Source organism: Urocitellus parryii, chromosome 3 (assembly GCF_045843805.1).
Source record: "Urocitellus parryii isolate mUroPar1 chromosome 3, mUroPar1.hap1, whole genome shotgun sequence".
Taxonomy (NCBI): domain Eukaryota; kingdom Metazoa; phylum Chordata; class Mammalia; order Rodentia; family Sciuridae; genus Urocitellus; species Urocitellus parryii.
The window spans coordinates 189,415,258-189,437,248 of record NC_135533.1 but is presented as its reverse complement, the minus strand read 5'-3'; the positions used below and the strand labels follow the sequence as shown (position 1 = coordinate 189,437,248).

General features: G+C 42.8%; 1 protein-coding gene across 4 annotated transcripts in view; it reads right to left on the bottom strand.

Annotated features, from left to right (window-relative positions):
• The window catches only part of Gpd1l (glycerol-3-phosphate dehydrogenase 1 like), an 85,551-nt gene that overhangs the window by 42,151 nt on the left and 21,409 nt on the right, over positions 1-21,991 (bottom strand). For all 4 annotated transcript variants that reach the window (XM_077796252.1, XM_077796250.1, XM_077796249.1 and 1 more), the window contains exons 3-5: positions 15,157-15,297; positions 13,232-13,370; positions 6,623-6,735 (exon numbers count right to left, since the gene is read on the bottom strand). In XM_077796252.1, coding sequence (XP_077652378.1) covers positions 6,623-6,735; positions 13,232-13,370; positions 15,157-15,297 — 393 coding nt within the window. The remainder of the gene's footprint in view (positions 1-6,622; positions 6,736-13,231; positions 13,371-15,156; positions 15,298-21,991) is intronic.

The window sequence follows — 21,991 nt, the reverse complement described above, 5'->3', positions numbered from 1 at the left end:
CAGCTATCAGGAGGAGACACAGGAGATGCCTTGCCCAGGGGCCAGTGAGTGAAAGGAACAGAGAGGCCACCTAGGAGTTCAGGTAAGAACTTTCTAACAGGAAGAGCTGGCCCACTCAACCGAAAAGACTTGGCAGGAGTCTCCATCACTGGGAGAGCTCTTTCCAAGCAGCACTGTATGAGCAGACGCTGAGCCCAACCAGTCTAACCACACTAGGAGAACAAGCAGATGAGGGGACCTGGGGGCCTGCAGCCCCTCTGTGACCCCTTCACCACAGGGCACATGGGTCTGGACCATCTAGAAGATTCTACTAGATAACTAACCTTCCCATCAAGGGAAGCAGGGGACCTGGGCTCCCACCCACTTTAATTGCTTTATGGGGCCTCTTGAAATCTTTGCCCTCTCCCTCCACCACTTATCACAAGAAAAATAAACACACTGAACCAGTGAGAGCGTGTGTTTGAATAGCATGAGAGCAGATGTCCTCTGAGATCGCTCAGCTGTGAAAGTTATCATTACCCACTGTGCATTTAAATCTGCTTTAAACTATCTGCAGCTAAAAATACCAGGACTTTCAGAAGACAGACGTGCTTAAGCCCATCTCCCATTTCCTGGGTTATGGCAGAACTCGGGCAATCATTCACCTTGAAGTGCAGTTTTTGCAATTCTGAATTGGGGTAGGTTGGACAGGCCCTGGGCCCTCTTCCAATGGCCATCATCCCACAAAAAGAATGGAAAACCAGAGAGCTAGTCAGATGCCTGCAGCTTTGCAGACACTCTCCCACCTAGGAAGAATCACCCCACAGAAAGCCGGATCAGTATCCACTATTTTCTGTAAGTCCAACAATCCATCTGATTCTTCCTGAGGCTAGCTCCTGAAGCACTTGACCTCAGAGGACCCCACCAGCAGAGTGTGTGCTTACTAAACGCAAGCTGCTTGCAGGTTGGGCCCTGTGTAAGGCAGCCAGGCCAAGGTGTCAAGGAAGGCCAAGGTCAGCCCCATGCTTAGCCAGGTCCAAGGCAAGCATCCTGAGATGAAGCTGCCTTACCTAGAGAAGCAGTGTCCAAGAGAAGTTTCAGCAATGACATCACGTTTTATATCTGCTCTACCCAATACAGTCACCACTAGCCACTCGGGGCCACTGAGCCTTTGCCATGTGGCTACTGTGACACAAACTGAATTTTTAAGTTTGAAAACTTTTAAGTGGAGGAATGAGGATGGTGAGCCGCTGTTGGAGTTCTGAGTGCAGTGCACCCCCACAGAAGGAAGGCCAGAGATACAGTCGCAACTCACAGAGGACTTGTGCCCAGGCTAAGGCGGTTGGAGAAGTTCCAGGGCACGTCATTAGCTGCAGCTCCTGGGCTGAGTAGAGATCATCTCCCAGAGAAGGAATGTTATGGGGTTGGCTATCAACATCAGGCCTTCCATGCTCGGTGGGGCACGGACTGATGTGGACGAGACCTATGTTTGGGAGACATGGGCCATGGCATCGCCTCAGAACAGGTCCTGTGGTGCTCGTATGCACACTCTGCCGTGAACAGCTCTGTAATGTGGACAGGAAGTTCAAATCCCTGCCAAGCACCTGCACCTGGAGCTCGTTCAAGCTGTCTTGCCACTGTACCCTGAGAATTCAGAGGAGTTGTAGCTGATGACAACCCAGGTCAAGCAGAATGGCTTCACCTGTAACATGGTGCTGGACCCCCCCCACACACACACAGCGCCAAAGCAGAAGGTTCTACCGCTGCCTGTTTCTGGGCCTTCACCCTTTCTGCCCGAGGAGCTGAATGGAGATGGAGGCCAGGAGTTCAGGGTCACTAATGAGAAGGTCCCGTACAGGATTGCCAGGCAGCGGGTGGTGAAAAGGAGTCCAGAGTAGGTGCTAGACAGGGAACTCCAAGGCAAGGAAGGCACACCTGACAGCATGTCAGCCACCAGCAAAAGCCCTGCTGCAAGGCAGTACCCGGGCCAGAGGGACCACTGACCACACAGCTGTGACCCCTGCCATCCAGCCCAGGAACTCGCCTCTGGGTAGTTTTCTATACCGAATGCTTACTTCCTCAGCTGACAAAATAATGTTAGAAAAGTTCTAAAACTCTTTTTTTTTTTTTTTCGCAGGGCTAGGGATCAAACCCAGGGCCTTGCTTGGTAAACACTCCACCACTATTTACCACTAGGCAAGTGCATCTTAATCACCTGTTAAAATTTTATTTTGCAACAGGGTCTTGCTAAGTTCCCCAGGTTGGTCTCCAGCCTCAGTTTCCTCAGTAGCTGGGAATATAGGTATGCATCCATATGCCTTGCCAAAAGCACTTTCTTCACCAAAAAAATAAAAAAGAAAAGCTACGACAGCATCTTTATTTGTTCTAAAAGCAACAAATAAATTGCTTTCTGTGGAAAGAATTATTACTTAATTTGAATATAAACCTAAATCTCCACATAGGGCTAGCAGCCACGCTGTTGAACTGTGCAGATTTTGCTCATTCACACAAAGGCCTGGCTGGGTCTAGACGGGCCCTGACTGGAGACCAGGCACAAGGTCGAGGACGGTGCGTCATGGCCAGTGCCCTGGAGCAACCTCCATGCCCCACAGTCAGAACCACAGAAGAGCCACAAGGAGGAACCCACGAATCCGTGGCACAGTTGGCTGGTTTATCCCAATCTATTCTCTTCTTCCAGAGTAACAGAGTCACCCTTTTAGAATATGAAGACAAAGGCCATACGCCAGGGAGGCTGAAAGAGCCTGGGTCCCTTACGATTCTATGGCGAGAGCTGGTCATGTGAATTCTAGATGTTTATATTAAGAAAGAAAGAAAACCTTCTACCTTGCTCAGCCACTATTATTTTGCGTCTCTTTTATAAGTTTCATCTGCGTCCTGATAAAGCGGCTACACACTTTGAGTTTTGTACTTCTCTGTATTAGTACTTCTTATAATTTACACCCCACGAAAAGAAGTAAGACATAGAAGAATAAATGCTGTATGACTCCATTTATAAAAATTCTAGAAAATGTAAAACTATAGTGTATAAAAGCAGATTAGTGGTGCCTGGCAGGAAGTGTGGCAGTGGGGACTACACATGGTATTGTCTGGGGTGAATGGAAATGCTCTGTTGTGTACAAATCTACCATAAAAAATAGTCAGGAGAGGCCATGGTTTTGGACTGATCTCCTGCACTAGGTCCCCAAAGACCAGAGCAAACCAAAACAGAGTCACTCATGCTAAATGCCACTTCATCAAACTGAAACAAAAAAGTATCCCCCCTGAAAACAGGAGACTTCTCGGCTTTAACTTTTTTTTTTTGGGGGGGGGGTGGTAACCAGGGATTGAACCCAGAGGCATTTAACCATTGAACCACATCCCCAGCCCTTTTTACATTTTTTAATTTTTTTAAATTTTGAGACAGGGTCTCACTAAGTTGCTTAAGTTAAGACAGGGTCTCATTAAGTTGCTAAGGCTGGCTTTGAACCTGTGATCCTCCTGCCTCAGCCTCCCAAGCCGTTGGGATTACAGGCATGTGCCATCATACCTGGCCTCTGCTTTGACTCTTAAAAACAAGAAACCTGAAGTCACCTGATGTTAACCAATCAGGTTTCTCTCTGTTGATCTGGTTTTTTTTTTGACCTATAAAACGCACTGTCCTGCCTCTGGAATCTCTCATGGTATTTTGTCGAATGGAGGCTGCCCATATTCATGAATCACAAAAGAAAGCCAATTAGACCTATTACTAAATTTGTTGTCATTTTGTCTTTTGATAATATTTACTGTCAAAACAAATGTCATTTATATAAAGTTAATTAAAACAAAAAAAGAATATGTTCTGGGGCTGGGGTTGTGGCTCAGCGGTAGAGCACTTGCCTCTCATGTGTGAGACTCTGGGTTCGATCCTCAGCACCACATAAAAATAAATAAACAAAATAAAGATATTGTATAACTAAAAAAATTTTAAAAAAAGAATATGTTCTTTTCTGATTAAAAAGATTAACATAGCTCAGAGGTGAAAAATGTTCTGAAGGTAGTAAGATGCACTGGTATAAAATGATTATGCACAACCCCTTTGAACTTTCTTTTCATTTTATCCACATAGGGAGTGCTTTTAATGTTTCTATTTTTATTTTTCAGTAAGTTAAATGACCTCATGGTTTTGTGTACAAAAATGATTAGGTACTGCCGGGTCCAATGGTACACATATGTAATTCCAGCTACTCAGAAGACTGAAGCAGGGGGATTTCAACTTTCTTCTCTCTACCTATCTGTTGTACGAGACATAATGAATATGACTACTTTCATCATCAGGAAAACCCAAGAGAACTCCTATTTGCACAATAAGAGCAACACATGGTCATCATTTTGCTTTGGCATGTTCTGATGGAGGAGGGCTTCATTTTATTTACAGTCCTTAGATACGAATCAGAAAAGTCAAGTTGTACATAGTAACCAGAGAACACAGGACTACGGTTCTCGAAACCTATGTTGACTCCAACTGTGCCAATATTTGCCACCCTCCAGTCATTCACTCCTTGGATCTTGATCTCCTTATCTGTATGACACAATGGTTAGAGGCAATAACTGCCAGAGGATCTATTTTTCATTTAAAAAAAAATGCCAACTTTAATGCAGGACCATAGGAATGAGGGTAGCTAGTCTCCTTTCAAAGAGTAGCGGAGGGGGAACACCAGTAAGTGGCCCTCAAGCTCTGCCTGCCTCCACCCCATCAATCACCTTCTGTCATGGTAACAAGAACAAATCCACTTACAGGCTTCCTGCCAGGAAAAATGAAAAGTCATTCTAAGTTCACACACAAGGCCAGCAAGGCCTCCCATTAGCAGAAGCTTTTCCAGAACCCTCAATCTAGAATCTTTTCATCCAGCACTCTTTGTACTGATTAGGATTTCACAGCTTCTCCATTGACCACCAAAAACATCCAGTCACTCAAAAATAGCTCTGGAACTCTGGCCAGTGCTGAGTAATTAGGCATTCATGATGCCCCCTGCTGCTGTCAAGTGGCCATTAGCTTAATGGGGGACTATTAAAAACACATAAAAATCCCAAGCAACAAAAATAAACAAAGCATCTGAAGCCAGCATCTTAAATGCCTAACAGGGCCTGCACATAATGGGAAGAATACCCACACATTTGTTTAGAAATATGGACGCATTTAGAAATGTGTAAGTGTGCTGCCTGGGAGCCCAAGTCTGTAATTGGTTTTAATTTTTTAAATGCTCATTGGATATCATGACGATGCAGACACACACAATATTCATTCTAGAAAGAAAGAGACGACTTGGAAGCAAGCTGGGCATGGTAGTGCACACCTCTAATCCCAGCAACCAGGGAGGCTGAGGCAGGAGAATGGCAAGTTTGAGGCCAGCCTCAGCAACCTGGGGAGACCCATGTGTCCAAAAAATAAAAAAGAAAGAAAAAAATCCTGGAAGGATTGGTGATGTAGCTCGGTGGAAGAGTGACCTCTGGGTTCAATTACCAGTACTGCAAGAAAAAGAAAAAAAAAAGTGAACCAAATAGGGTTCATACTGAGAACTCTCTCTTTTTTTTTTTTTTCCTTTTTCTTTTGGTATAACCTGAAGTGTTAGCTGCCTCCTGGCTGTTTCCTAAGGTCAGGACAGAGAGAGATCATGACCTAGGTTTCAAAGGCAGTAGTGGGCTAGTCTGGAGCCCAGGTATGGACATTTTTTCCTTTACCTCTTTTTACTTAAAAATTGTTGTGGACTGAACTCCTGCACTAGGCCCCACAGACCAGGCCAAACTAAAATGGAAATCCTGTTTCACAACAGAAAGGGCTGGGGATGTGTTAAATGCCACATCAAACTGAAACTTGAAGGAGAGAGATCCCAAAACAGACCCATTTTTCTCCCCCTGAAAATACGAGGAAGCCATCTCTGTTTTAAAACTTAACAAAAAGAAACCTAAAGTAACCTGATGTTGCTCAACCTAGCTTTTTTCCTATTGTTCTGTATCCACCTTACAAAAGCCCACAGTGGAACAGTGGGCACTTGCTATTTTGTAGAATATTGTTGGCTGCCCCAATGCATGACTCAAACATAACCCCATGGGTCTATCACGGAATTTGTTGTAATTTTTGTCTCTGACACTCCCTAGACACTGGCCAATTGAGGTTGTTTCTTTAACCGGGATCTTTTCTCTCTCTAGGGCAATGATAAAACTATTCTCAGAAAAAAAAAACTTCTCCTCAATAGCAGACTATTTTTTTTTTCCCCTTGGAAAAGAACAACCAGCCAAACCACCAAACCAATAGAGCCCAGAATTCAGGGGGAGCAAGTTCCGTTTCGTGCTTAAGGTAACAGGCAAAACAGAGGAATGAATGGAATCACCTGCTCCTGGGTGAGACCCCAGGAAAGCCAAAGGGGAATGCGACCAACCCCAAACAACAAAGCATCCCAATTCCCCATATACACAAGTAAAAGCAAACCCTGAATAAGTGAGGAACAGGAACAGCAAAACAGGAAGTAATAAACAAGGCTCTCAATTCACCATTCTTCACCGAAGAATGCACAAACACAGAGCCCATTCTTCAGGGTGAGATTCCATAATGCAAACCTGGGCAAATAACTCCTCTCCTTGAGGTGAATGACAAGGTTGACTTTACCTTAAGAGCACCACAAAGTTCAACTGTGTCTGCATCATCAACCACAGTTATTCGGAAATTGGGGGTTTGCAGAAGTTCTTTGAAGAGAAGGCCATTCTCCATGATTTTGCTGCCTATTGAAAAGTTGGGGAAAAAAATAAATTAGGAACAATCTCTAATCTTCATCTTCACACCTGATAGTGGTTAAAACCCTGTTAATATAAAAGCAACATGTTGATCACAAAACAATTTAGAAAATGCATAGGAGCAGAAATAGAAAATAGACATTCCGTAATTCCCCAGCATCATTTACAATTTGACATACAACTTTAATTTATTGAATGTGAATAGAGTTTTTCTCAAAATTGGGTATGTATCTGGGCACAGTGGCGCATGTCTGTAATCCCAGTGGATCGGGAAGCTGAGGCAGGAGGATCATGAGTTCAAAGCCAGCCTCAGCGAAAAAGTGAGGTGCTAAGCAACTCAGTAAAACCTCATCTCCAAATAAAATTCAAAATAGGGCTGGGAATGTGGCTCAGTGGTTGAGTGCCCCTGAGCTCAGTCCCCAGTACTGTCCCCCAGTCCTCCCCCCCCCCGAAAAAAATTGGGTTTGAAACATTTATGGGTTTTAAAAACTGCTTTCCCTGCTGGGTATGATGGCGCATGCCAGAGATTTGGGAGACTGAGGCAGGAGGATCGAAATTTGGAGGACAATCTCAGCAATTTAGAGAAATCTTATCTCACAACAAAAAGGGCTGGGGATGTAGCTCAGTGGTAAAGCACCCCTGGGTTCAATTCTTAGTATCAAATGAGGGCGCATGCGTATGTTCGCACACACACACACACAAATGCTTCCCCTAAATTTTGGAAGATGGGAATGCAGTCAAAGAGTACTTGTTTTTGTTCCTGCTATACTCTCTTCTTTTGGGATAGTTCCTGGACTGTGCAGAAAGTTCAGTGGTTTTCAAATACTTATCTTTATTTACTTGTTTTGGAGACCTATGAGTAAAAAAGCAAAACAAAACTAAAATCTTACACCTAAAGCTTCATGTGAAACCTGTTCTGGCTGGTGGGGTGCAGGTGGGACTCACTAAATCCACCCTCCCCTGGGCTCTGAAATCAGGATCAAAAGACTTGCCAATCAAGTTCCAGTTCCCAAGTCAAAGACTCCACACAGTTGGCAGAAAGCATGCTGAGGACTTGGGCTCTGCCTGCCTCGAGCCAGGAGCCCAGCAGTTCCCAAGCTTGCTTGCACATTATAGTCACCTGGGGATCTTTAATAACTCCAGCACCCAGGCCACATCTTAGACCAATTAAATCACAATCTCTGGAGTGGAGCAGGCATCCATAATTTTTGAGGCTCCCTAAATCATTCCAACAGGAAAACAAGTTTGCAAACCTTTGATCTAGCCTCTTCTAGCTTCAGTTTCCTCGTGAGTAAAAATGCTACGGCACTCTCAGGATGGTGGCGAAGAATCACAAATGAAAACTGCCGTGGTTGTAACAACACTCAAAGATCACATAAGATGATTATGGAGTCAGCTGACTTTGCATGGTTATGATTATGCTCTTCTACATTGACAGACAGGGAAACAAAGGCCCAAAGGGGTTTACCAACTTGCCATGGTCACCCAGCTAGTAGGAGACAAGGTATTGTTCTTCCTATCTTTTTTTTTAATGTTCCATAATAAAACATTTAAAATGCCGACATCTAATAGATGGAAATCCATTTCCTATTCTACAGGCATTACAGTTATCGATCATTCAGCCAATTTTGCCTTTTTCATATATTTATTGTCACTGTGCCAGTTTGAGCAAGCTGTCCTCTTCCTCTTTTTGGACAGTCCACCAGGCCTTCTAGATGATTCTGTGCAACACTATTTCATTATGTGGTTGGTAAACCAACCCTGGCACCATAGCATATTACCTCCGTACCATGCCTCTCCACCACCTCACCATACACCTCTGCTCAATGGGAGGGATGCTCATGAGCACCACAAATGAGCCCTTCTCAAGTCACTTTCATCCTGCTCTCTGCAGCTGGAAGCCTGAGTTGCGGCTGAGAGCAACCTGAGGAATGGGCAGAAAGAAGTGAGCTCTCTCTGTTTGCCATGCACATGGGCAGGGGCTGTGGGCTCCTCTGTGGCTATGGGTAAAGGTATCTATCAGAGATGGGCTTGACTTACGGCACCCTCACATTTTCTCAATTGTACACTTTAAAATTTATTATTTTAATTATGAATAAAGGAGCACTAACTTTATTATTATTACCAGTCACATGTGGCAAGCAGGGACCCAGGCCACCTACACAGTACAGGCAGTACCCAAGAGCCATGTGAGGGGCTGCCCCAAAATTGAACATAAACCAAAAGACAGGAAAATCCTCGGTCACACCAAGTTGTAGAGATCATCCACTGATTTAATAAAACTCCCTCCAAACCCTCATTTCTGCCTACAATTTCAGGTTTGTTTGCTGGGAAGTTCCTGTTTCCTGGATATTTCCTGGATATATTCCTGGGCCTGATACATAATAGGCTTTGAAAAACCTTTGTGGAATGACAAGTCTTAAATTTTAAAGGTAAACCCCCAAGAGCAAAGGGAACTCTTACCACAAGGGGGCACCATCACTCACCATGACAGAACATCTAAAAGACACTCAAAATTGTGCCATTTGTCTTCTTCCTAACCGAAGACACAGTGGGTCAAGATTTCTGAATCTACCATATTTAAAAATTAGCTGGTCCCAAAGGTCATCAAGAAAGGACATCTGGAGAATCACAGTGCAATTATCAGATACGTGGAAGTCACTGTTGATATGATACTAGCTAATCCATATTCAAGTCTCACCAACCACTCAGTGCTTTTTCTTTTTTTCTTTTGGTACCAGGAGTTGAACCTAGAGGTACTTAACCACTGAGCCACATCCCCCCGTTTTTATATTTTATTTTGAGGCAGGGTCTCGCTGAGTAGCTTAGGGCCTCACTTAATTGCTGGGGCTGGCTTTGAATGGATGATCCTCCTGCCTTAGCCTCCTGGGCTGCTGGGATTACAGGTGTGTGCCACCGCACGCAGTGCTGTCTTTTATTTCTTTAATTTAAATGTTTATTTTTTAGTTGTAGTTGGACACAATACCTTTATCTTATTTATTTTTATGTGGTGCTGAGGATCAAACCCAGGACCTCACACATACTAGGTGAACGCTCTACCGCTGAGCCACAACCCCAGCCCCACCAGTGCTATTTTTTACAGCAACCATCCCTCCCAGCCCAGGGTCCCACTCAGGATCCTGCACTGCAGCAGGTGGTTGTCATGGCTCTCTAGTGTCTTAATCTGGGACACTCCATTAGCTCTTCATTGTCTTTGATGACATTGACATTTTTAAAATTAATTAATTAATTTTAATTAGGTATATATGACAGCAGAATGCATTTTAATTCATTGTACAAAACTGTACTAAACTTTTCATTTCTCTGGTTGTACATGGTGTAGCATCGCACCACATGTACAGCCATACATGGACCTCAAGTAACGATGTCCATCTCATCACCATCTTTTCTGCTCCCATGTCCCACCATCCCTCCCTTTTGCCCAAAATTCCTCCATTTTTCCCACCCCCACCCCACCCCCCATTATAGATCAGCATCCACTTATCAGAAACAGCATTCAGCCTTTGGTTTTGGGGATTGGCTTACTTTGCTTAGCATGATATTCTCCATCCATTTACCTGCAATATTGACATTATTTTTATACCTTTATTTATTTTTTTTCTGTGGTGCTGAGGATAGAACCCAGTGCCTCACATGTGCTAGGCGAGCGCTCTAGCTACTGAGCTACAGCCACAGTCTCCACACTGACATTTTGAACAGTGTGGGCTGGTTGTTTTGTAACTTATCGATTACTTTGGGCTTGTCTGATATTTCCTCATTTTAAAATCTAGGTGATATAAAGCAATTTTTAAAATATCACCTTCCTGTTCTACCTCACTTCCAACGTTTTGCTTAGCTGAGCTCAGACTGGTTGGTAACTAGTGTCAGGCACAGTCTAACCCGCAGAGAAGACAGAAGCCTTAGGCAAATAAAAAACAAAGGCAAAGAGATGTGACTTCTGAGCATTTGTCTGTCTTGACAAACCAAAAGGCCTCATCCACCCAGCCAGAAACTTTCCTCCAGCTGACAGGGGGAGCTGGGGAAGGTGAACATCCTGCCAAAATATGCAGGTGGATACAAGGTTTAAATCAGGGACTGTAAATGAATTCCCAGGCTTATAGGAAAATCGAATAATCAGTCATTTCCAACCAACTAGGAAAGGTTTATTGGCAAATAGGATTGAGTTGGAACAGCCAGTTTTCTTTTTTGGGGGGAAAAAAGTAATTACATCATTTCACAGGCTACATTAAATTTGCAGATGGATAATAGAATTAACTACGAAAGAATAAACCACACCTACATATACTAGTTAAGTATATGGACAGTGAATTATACTAGTAGGGACTAGTGTACATGTATAAATAAATTATTTTCTGGAAGGATATTTAGAAACTGCTAAGTAATTCCCTTTGGGAAGAGGGTGTTTGATGGGAAATTAAAATCTTAGTTCTTATGTTCCATTTTCTCATACTGTTTGAATTTTTCTTTTTTTAAAAAACCTGTGTCTATATACCTACACAGGTAAATAGGCCATTCTTGGCTTCTTCTGTTGGGGTTTAGAAAATGATACCCCCAAACTACGCCATTTTGGACTTAAAAGTTAAGAGACCTGGGGATCCATGACACAGGGAAGGGCTTCCCTAAATTCCCTCATCAATCCAAAGACAGGATCTGCCAAAGAGGAACACAGTTGCTTTCAAAGCTCCTTACTGAAATGCCATTAACCACGGAAGATTAAGCTTATATCACAGAGGAGGAGACAGAAAATCAAACTCTACACCCATAGCCCAGGGGAACTTTATCCCAGGCCTCTCTTGGTTCTCTGGGCTCAGTCTCTCCCCTAAAAATCACCTACTCCCCCTCTAAAATTGGAACACCACCCTCCTCCCCTACAAAGAGGGTATTTAAGCCTCAACCATCTGGCCCTTCTTTTGAGTTTTATATTTTGTATGTGCTGTTCAATGCATCCACATCCTTTTTTCTTATGTTAATTTATTGCCAGTATGTTTCAGCAGACTAGATTAGCAAACCTTCGGAGGGAAAGTTTCAATTTCCCTGAACTTCTTCATCTGTTCAGTTACCTCTGCTCTTCAAAAAATGTTGCTCAAAAAACTTTTAAATATCCAAATATGAAATTGTTGATGAAATATGATGTGGCTATGAAGATGTATATTAACAGGCTTTAAAAACTGTATATTAAGTGAATAAAGCAATTATAAAACAGTCTATGACTTAACGATAAACTAATAGTTTGCATGAGTCGAAAAAAATAGAGGTATAATTTTCATATACCAAATGAAAGTTAAACAAAATAAAGAATGGTTTTCTTTCGGTTACCTCTATTTTCCCTAATGATACAGCGAAGTACCTATATTTTAAAAAATAAAGGCGTCAGGGGCGGTGGTGCACGCCTATAATACAAGCAGCTCGGGAGGCTGAAGCAGGAGGATCGCGAGTTCAAAGCCAGCCTCAGCAAAATCAAGGTGCTAAGCAACTCAGTGAGACCCTGTCTCTAAATAAAATACAAAATAGGGCTGGGGATGTGGCTCAGTGGCCGAGTGCCCCTGAGTTCAATCCCTAGTACTCCCACCATCCCCACCAAAAAATAAAAGGGGAAATGCCACGAAACTCTAATTGCCTTACCTATGAACACATGTGAGAATCTAAAGCTACACTTTCCCAATGCCCCATCTCATTCAAGAGAGCCCAGCCTCTCTCTCACAGGCTTCCTCTTCTCATGAATCCCATTACTAGTGCATCTGACAAGGGTAGACGCAAGTTCTGCGGTGGCAGGTAAAACTTGAACCTTTATAAGCAAAGCTTCTAAAAATACAATAATATTACTGTTCCAACAATGAATCCTTTAATATGGCCCACAGGCACGTGAGATCCCCAAAAGCCCTCTCTAAAGGAAATGAGAACTTTCACACCAGAGTGTGAATAATAATGTCTCCACTTCCTAATGTGTCAGAATAGAAAAAGCTCACTATTTCAGGATATAGGAGACCCAAATTTGTGCCTGGGTTCTATACTAGCGTGTGACCTTGGGGCAGGTTAACTTATTCTCTGAGACTTGGCTTATTCACCTGGAAATGAGGACCATTCCCAGTTTATTACTGTTGTTATTCTTATTGGAATCAGCGAGGACCCAGATACTAGCATTTGTGGGGCAAAGAAACAACTGGGTTTCAAAGGCCCAAGAGATCTCCACCATGATGGTAGCCATCTGCTTCTTGGTACCAATAATCTTGCATTTCTGCATCTAAACTTTGGGGTCACATGGCCTGACATACATTCTGGAAGTTGTTGAAAGACTTCAGTTCTACAGAATGTCTTCCTGCCATAAAACCCCCTCCACTGAATGTCCAGCATAGGGATAAGAGGGGCAGAGAAGAGTCCACTATAGAAAACACCAGAAGTGGAAATGGACATGCTCAAGCACCAAATGCCTGGCTCCCGGGGCCCTACCTCGGGCAGCCCTTACCAATGGTGGTCTCACAGAACTTCTCCGCAGCCACCTCGCTGGCAATGTTGGCGCCCATCAGCACACTGATGTCAATGCCCATCTTCTCCCGGATGATGTCAGAAATGAGTTTCAGTCCCTCGGGGCCCTCGTCTATGCCCTACGAGGATGTCAAGAAGTTAGTAGGGGAACCACCAAATCAAAGAGGCTTGAGTCACTGCTTTATAAGTCATCTAGATTTAGATTACCAATGGTATGCACGACTTGAAAAATCTCTCTTAATTACAAGGGAAAATGTACCGACTGCATACGTACTGCTTAAAGAATAGTAAGCTGAAGGAAGTAACACAAACCTGTCTCCACCACTCAGGTTAAGAAATAGAACATGATCAACTCCAAGCACCACAAAAAAAAAAAAAAAAAAAAAAAAAAAAAAAAAAAAAAAAAAAAAAAAAAAACAAAGAATAGAATAGAACGTGACCAAAAATCCCAGAAGTCCCCTGTGTCTCTGCCTTCACCCTCCCCTCCCCTAGACTGAACCACTACCCTGAATGTAGTAGGCATTGCCCTTGCTTTTCCTCATCACTTTGTCACACATAACTGCCCTAAGCAATTTTAAGCCCTTATGCCTCCTTTCAAAAGTCTATATAAATGGAATTGCACGGTTCACCTGGGATATGCTGTTTTGTGCTACATTCTTATTTTAGAGATTTACCCAGGTGGCTACATGAAGGTTCTGGTTCACTTCTGTTCACTGCTACATAGTATTCCAAAATGAATAGTTCACAATTCATTTATCCACTCTATTGCTGATTGACATGTGGGCTATTCCAGTTTACTTTCATAAACATTCACCTATGAACATTCTGGTACAGTCGCTTTAGGGAGTTCATGACTTTTTTAATGTCCTGGACTCCACCTCTAGTGGTGTGGTGAAATTTACAAGCTCATCTTTAAAATTTCCCATGCATAAAAACAAAATATATAAGATTACCTAGGAAGCCAATCATATTAAGATAGTTATCAAAATTTTTTGTGAAACTCCAAATTTGAGATCAAGTAATATATGCACTGTTTTATAAACGTACCTAGAAAAAGATGTCATGACAGGTCTCATAATTATTATTATAATTTTCAAGAAGCAACAAGCATAAATGGCATCTAGAGAGATTTGAAACTATTGTAAAGTGATGTGATATGAAAGTCCCTTCAACGGACAACAGGATCATAGGTCCTGCGAACATATTGTTATTGAAACACTGGCTGTGTTTCTAAATGTCCATTTCAGTTAGAGGTTAAAGTGAATAAAAATACAAGGTTTTCTTTCCACCATTAAATAATGAAGCTCTGAGGGTGGTTTGAGAACTTCTGGTTAAAAAAAAAAAAAAAAAAAAAACCACCTTCTTTAGGACATATACCCAGGAATGGTATTTCCCATTCAATTCAATTTCTCAGCTAATGCAAAGTGGTGACTCCAAGATGCAGGCTGAGCCCCAGAGTGGGCTACAGGTTGACAGCAGGGCTTATCAGGGCAGCCATCCTCATGTCACTCCGCTGCTCACCTGCTACCATAGAAAAGCAGCCTTGCACTTGAAGTTGGCCTAAACTAGGCTTCGGACGTTTGCTTTATTTTTTAAAATCACCTTTTTAGGCATCTTTTAACATGTATTTTTAATATTTATTTTTTTAGTTCTCGGCAGACACAACACCTTTGTTTGTATGTGGTGCTGAGGATCGAACCCGGGCCGCATGCATGCCAGGCGAGCGCACTACCGGTTGAACCACATCCCCAGCCCTAGGCATCTTTTAAAATGCAAACAAAAACACTAAAAACTGCCACCACCCTTCCTCCAGCTCCACATCTCAAGCACATCAAAGAGGGAAAGGGACCTCCCGGGAACCAATGTCCAGCTGCGAGTTTCCTGCCCGGTGTGCTCACCAGTTACCTTGATGAGGGTGATCCCCAGTGCTTTCTTGGGTACTCTGCCAGTGATCTCATCGCAGATCTTGTGAATGAACTGGTGGGGGATGACAAACACCAGCAGGTCTGCATCCTGCACGGCCTCGCTGAGATTGGAGACGGCGACCTGCAGCCATGAGGAGGAACAGTTACTCCTCTGCCTACCCAGGAAGATTTCCTTCCCCATTCCTTTAGCAGATATGGAGGACTGAGACATTGCCTTTCTTTCTAGGAAAAGTGCCCCTAAATTTCCTTTTAAAAGCTGCTCGTCATATTTTATTTTATTTTATTTTATTTTTTTTTTGGTATTAGGGATTGTACTTATGGATGCTGTACCACCAAGATACACCCGCAGCCCTCTTTTTATTTTTTGAGACAAGGTCTTGCAAAGTTTCCCAGGCTGGCTTTGAACTTGTGATCCTCGTGCCTCAGCCTCCCGAGTCACTGGGATTACAGGGACTTGCCTAGCTGCTGCTTACATTTTAATATGAAACATTAAATGTGAAACATTCTGTCTTAGCTTAAGCTGGTTTGAACAGCAACATAAAGGATCAACTGCCCACAGCCCAAGGCTTAGCACTTTAAGCTTTCCTGGCTTGCTCAAGGCAGGGAAGGCCTTTCTTCTTCAAAGACGTTGTCCAGACTGGTAATTTAGGCTGGGCAGCCACAAGTGACCAGGATTGATTACCAATGCTGGGGTTCAGAAAATGATCCCCACCAAGTGAAGGTCTTAGAAGCAGCCTCAAAAGCAAAGTTTTTCCCTGATCTTTTCCTTTCCTCTTGTATCTCACCCTTCATCTCACCACCCATCCCCAGGAAAGCCAAGAAAACTAGAATTTCTTTTCACCCAGATTACCTAGAGTGGACAGGTACCCCAGGAGACTGAGGCTAGAGGAGGATCTCTGGAGCCCAGGAGTTCAGAGTCAGCCTGGGCAATATGGTGAGACCCTCTCTCTTAAAAACAAAACAGAACAACAACCACCTCTTCCCCAAAGCCAGTCAAAGAAACCATGACTTTTCCCCAAAGTCATTCATAAGACCTTAAAAATACTACTCTAGCTCCCCGCTCCTTGCTGGACAGGAAGAAATTCTTTGACTTACCTTATGACAGTAGGTCTGGCTGGATCTCATGCTCTCCCATTATTAGACTGCACCCCCCTTTTTTGGCCCAATCTTCCCCACCACCCAGGACTGGAGAACAAACCCAGGGGCACTCAACCACTTTTATTTTGAGGCAGGGTTTTGCTAAGTTGACCAAGCTGGCCTTAAATTTGTGATCCTCCTGCCTCAGCCTCCTGAGTAGCTAGGATTACACGTGTGCACCCTGGTACCCAGCTCCTATCATATGGACGTGACTGTCCATGCTTTACTGAACTTAAGATTGAAAATGCATAGTTTACCATGGCACTTCTGGTCTTCAATCTGAAAGGTCTGTGTCATATAAATGATACAGAATAAATTTGTTACACTTTTCTCTTGTTAGCCTGTCTAATGTTAAAAAGGTGTCAGCCATGACTCTCCACGGTGAGCAGGAAAAGGGTCACCTCTCTTCCTGTCCCTACAGCAGCAATCCATCTGCTTTTATCAGTTCCCTTGTACCTGGAGTTTCTGCTCCTACCACAAAGCCCTCAAAGGCAAAGCTCATGCCCTTGTCTGTACCCCTCCACAGCCTCTGCCATGAGTCTGATTCCTCATGTCCCCTTGGTTAGGTGGAGGTTTATGCTCCCTACTCTTGCTTCTCATATGGAACCACCTGATGGTCTGAATTTTAATTAAACATTCCTACTTCTCTGGACCTACTGTCTCTTTAACTTCCTATCCTCCTCTAACACACACACAATCCTCCCTTTCCTCCTATTAGGGATATTTTCAACATGACAAAATGGGAAAGCCCCCATCAAAGAGAAAGGAGGTGGGTTGGAAGTTCTGAGTCACATGCCTACAATCGACCAGCTGTGTAACCTCTGGCAATGACTTAGCTCCACTGACCTATGTAAAATAGGAATAGGAATTCCCTTTGCCACCTACTGCCAGCTACTTCAAAATAGGTTATATAAATGACAGTGTTTTAAAACTACAAAGACCTGAACAAACAAAAGGGATCTGTTAGGCTGGGCATGGTGGTGCACACCTGCAACCCCAGCAGCTTGGGAGGCTAAGGCAGTGGGGATTGCAAGTTCGAGGTCAGCCTCAGCATCTTAGTGAGACCCTGTCTCAAAATAAAAAAAATTTTAAAAGAGCTGGAGAGGTGGCTCAGTAGTAGAGTGCCTCTGGGTTCAATCCCTCATACTACAAAAAAAAAAAAAAAAGAAAGAAAGAAAAAGAGAGAGAGAGAGAGAGAGAGAGAGAGAGAGAGATATCATTGATCAGAAAAACGTGCTTGCCTCCTATAAATCTGCAACTTTTAAGAAGTCAGCCTGTTCCCATACCCCTTATTCAAAATTTTTCTCAAGGAAGCTGCCATCGATCAGGATTTCCTCCTCTTTTATTTCCCTCTTAAATAAATCAAATATGAATCTGCAGGAGGAAGAACCTTCAGGACAATACAACTGGGGCTCAGCAGCATGTGAAGATGTCCTTCTGTTCCCCTTGGTGGGACACTTGGGGTTGAACCTACAGAAGCCATAAGCAACGCAACACAAGCTGCGTTTGGGTGGGCTGCCCGCGCACTCACACAACACTATTGTTCTCCTCACAGCCTCACAACCAGCGCTCTTCAGCTAACAAAGTAGTTTGAATCTCATCTTTCAGAATAAAATCTTTTACTAGGCCTGCCTCCTGCCTCCTGCTCTGAACATCCTCAAGCTGCTGCTTCAGAAAAGCTGACTGAGTTTGTGAGCCTCCTGCCAAAAATTTTTCTAAGGAGGTCCATTGTTAAAAACCCTGAAATATATTAGGAGAGACAACCCAGAACCACAGAGCTTGCCTGTCAGTGGCAAGCAGGACAAATACATCAGAACAAAGGCATCAGAGCTGGTTGTTTAACGCCCGGATTTTCAGGAGTCCAGTGCTCTCCATACAAGTTAATAAAAACACAACTATGGGGCTGAGGCTGGGGCTCAGTGGTAGAGCGCTTGCCTTGCATGTATGAGGCACTGGGTTTGATCCTCAGCACCACATAAAAATAAAGAAAGATATTGTGTGCTCATCTACAACTAGAAAGATATTTAAAAAAAAAAAACAACAAAAAAAGTATGAACAAAAATCACTGAAAACAAACTGGGCACAGTGGTACACACCTATAATCCCAGCTACTTGGGAGGCTGATGCAGGAGGATCATGAGTTCAAGGGCAGCCTCAGCAACTAAGCCAGGTCCTAAGCAACTTTGTAAGACCCTGTCTCAAAATAAAAAATAAAAAGGGCTGGGGGAATGTAGCTCAGTGGTAAAGCAACCCTGAGTTCAATCCTGGGTATTAAAAAAGAAAAAAAAAAAAAAAAAAGAAAGGGCTGGGTGTAATAAAATGCCCCTTGGTTCAATCTCTAGTTTAAAAAAATAATAATAATGGAAAACAAAGTCTTTGCGGACAAATCTGACATTTCTTTTATATCCTCTGGAGGAGTTACACTGTGCATTGTGTGCTCAATAAGCTCCTACGCATTGTCAACATGTTATGTGCAGCTACCAGAGCCATACCCGCTTCTTATCCTAGCAGATGAACCTTCTGACCCTCCCTTGATGCTATTTTGTGGACTTTAAAAAAAGCTGAGATTAAAAGCCTCTCCATTCATTTATAACTATAAACAGATACACTGGATCAAATTTGGGGGGCGCAGGGGAGTATATATAGAAAAATAAGAACTATTTGCAATCCCAGAAACTAGAAATAATCACCATCAATATTTTGGTACATTTCTGTCCAGGGCTTTCTGAACCTATGGAAATATCTGACAATGGTTGGGTGCCATGGCACACGCCTATAATCCCAGCGGCTCCAGAGGCTGAGACAGGAGGATCGCAAGTTCAAAGCCCCAGCCTCCGTAATGGTGAGGTGCTAAGTAATTTATTGAGGCTGTCTCTAAATAAAATACAAAAAAGGGCTGAGATGTGGCTCAGTGGTTAAGTGCCCCTGAGCGCAATCCCCAGTCGTCCTCCCGAACCAAAGAAAGAAAGAAATATCTGAAAATGTAGAAGTGAAGTGACAGCCTTACATATTTTTAAATATAGTATTATGAGATTTCTGCTATCATTCAAATGAACATTTTCCCCCCAAATCCATGAACCTTCTCATATCAGTATGATCATAATGATAATAATGATAATCCAAAGAAGAGATACCAACACTGTCATCATTGTTATCTGATCTCTTAGAACCATTAAAATTATTTCGAGCTCAAGTCTGTATGAATCTACCTGCAGGCACAGTTTTGAAAACTAACAAAAGTGGGACACAGTTAAGATAGTCTGACTGCTGTGGATTAGGTGGCCCGGATCTGTCACCAGTTTGCTGACTGGACACAAGAACAAACTCACCCACATCCTCTGGGAAACAGGTATTCAGATTAAACACAGTATTGTGAGTCAAACATAGCAGAGTAGTGCCTGGGGCATGGCGGAGGTTCAAAATACTGTCATTTCCTTCTGTTCTCCTAACCTCACTTTCAGCTAGACCTCAGGTAAAATTCATGTCCTCAGCTCTACATGCAGAAAATTGATCCTTGGGCACAGGCAACTTCATCTGATGGTTTTTATAAAAACATGCCACTGTTGGTAAGTGAGGCTGGTTCTGGAAAAACAGATATAAGCCACCTGGATTCCGTAGTACCACACCAAGAGTGCCAACTTGTTAAGTATACCTCTGGTTCTCAACATACGACCCCTAGACCATCTGGAACTCGGATTTGCAAATTCATGGGTCTGACACCCAGTGGACCAGAAACTCTAGGAATGGGCTCAGGAAACCCTGTTAAGCTATCCAGGTGATTCTGACGAACACTAAAATTTGAATAACACTACTAAGGACTTCGACTCTAGTGAAAATAAAATAAAAAAGTTAAAACCCAGGGAGGAAAACAGTTAACACCATGCCTTTCCACTGAACTAATACTCCAATTCTCAGAAGCTTTCCAGTTAAAATTAACAGATATTATGCCAACCCCATGACCCATAAATAAATGGTCATTTAAAAAAAAAGGGGGGTCTTGGGCTAGGTTTGTGGCTCAGTGGCAGAGCACGCCTCGCACATGTGAGGCACTGAGTTCCATCCTCAGCACCACCTACAAACAAAATAAAGATATTGTGTCCACATATGACTAAAAAATTTTTAAAAAATAAAAATAAAAAAAGGTCTTAGAATAATAATTTCCCATGAGATACCACCTAAAACATCAAAACAAAACTCTTCATGCTGGTTTGTACTTCTTCACCATTTCCACTATGCCTGGCATTTAGTCAGATGACAAATAATGCCAGGACTATTCTAGGTGCTAAGGAAACATCAGTGAATGTGAACCTTTGCAAGAAAGTGTGAACAGGACAGAAAAAAAGTGTCAGTTGGTCTTCAAAATTAAAAACTTTCATGCTTCAAAGGATACCATCAAGCAAGTGACAAGACAGCTCACAGAAGAGAAAAAGTACTGTGAATCATATCTAAAAAGGGACTTTGTACCTAGAATATATGAAGATGACATACAACTCAATAATAAGAAGCCAATGCATTTTAAGCCAGGCATGCTGGTGTATGCCTGTAATCCTAGCAGTTTAGGAGGCTGAGGCGGGAGGATTGCAAGTTCAAAGCCAGCCTCAGCAACTTAGCAAGACCTTATCACAAAATAAAAACTAAAAAGGGATGGAGATATATCTAAGCGGTTAGGCACCCCTGGGTTCCATTCCTGGTTTAAAAAAAAAAACAACAAAAAAAGACAATCCAATTTTATACAGAGGCAAAGGATCTGAATCTACACTACTCTAAAGGTACACCAACAGTCAATAGCACATGGAAAGATGCTCAATACTGTCAGCCGTCAGGTAAGTGAAAACCAAAACTATTAATGAGAAACCATGTTACACCCACCAGGATAGCTAGGATTAAAAGGCCAGATAATAACACATGCTGGCGAGGATGTACAGAAACAAGAACTCTTGTATATCACTGAGGTCATATAAAATATGGTGGTGCTACTTGGTAAAACCGTCTGGCAGTTTCTTAGAAAATTAAAGGCAGCCAGGCACAGTAGCTCACACCTGTAATCCTAATTGCTCAGGAGACTGAGGCAGGAGGATCGCAAGTTCAAAGCCAGCCTTAGCAATGGCAAGGCACTTTTAGCAATTCAGCGAGACCCTATCTAAATAAAATACAAAAATAGGGCTGGGATGTGGCTCACCGGTTGAGAGGCCCTGAGTTTAATATCTTAGACTAAAAAAAAAAAAAAAAAAAGCTAAATGTAAAACAGCTATATGACCTCAAAACTCCTAGGTATATGCTCAAAATAACTGAAAACATATGTTTCCACAAAATATTATACATAAAGGTTCACAACAGCATTATTCATAATAGCCAATAACTGGAAACTACCCAAAGGTCTGTCAACTAATGAATAGATAAACAAAATATGGTACTGTCATGGTTTGAGTGCTTGTACTCCAGAATGCATGTGTTGGAAGCTAGACTCCCAATGTACTGGTGTTGGGAGTGGGGCCTAGTGAGAGGTACCGGGGCCGCGGGGACAGAGCCCTCATAAACAGATTAATATTGTTACCATGGGAGTGGGTTAGTTCCTGCAAAAGAGGGTGGCTGTACAGTGAGTCTGCCCGCGTGTTTTGACTCTTGCACATACTCACTGGTCCTTTTGCCTTCTGACATGTTATGAAGGCATAACATGA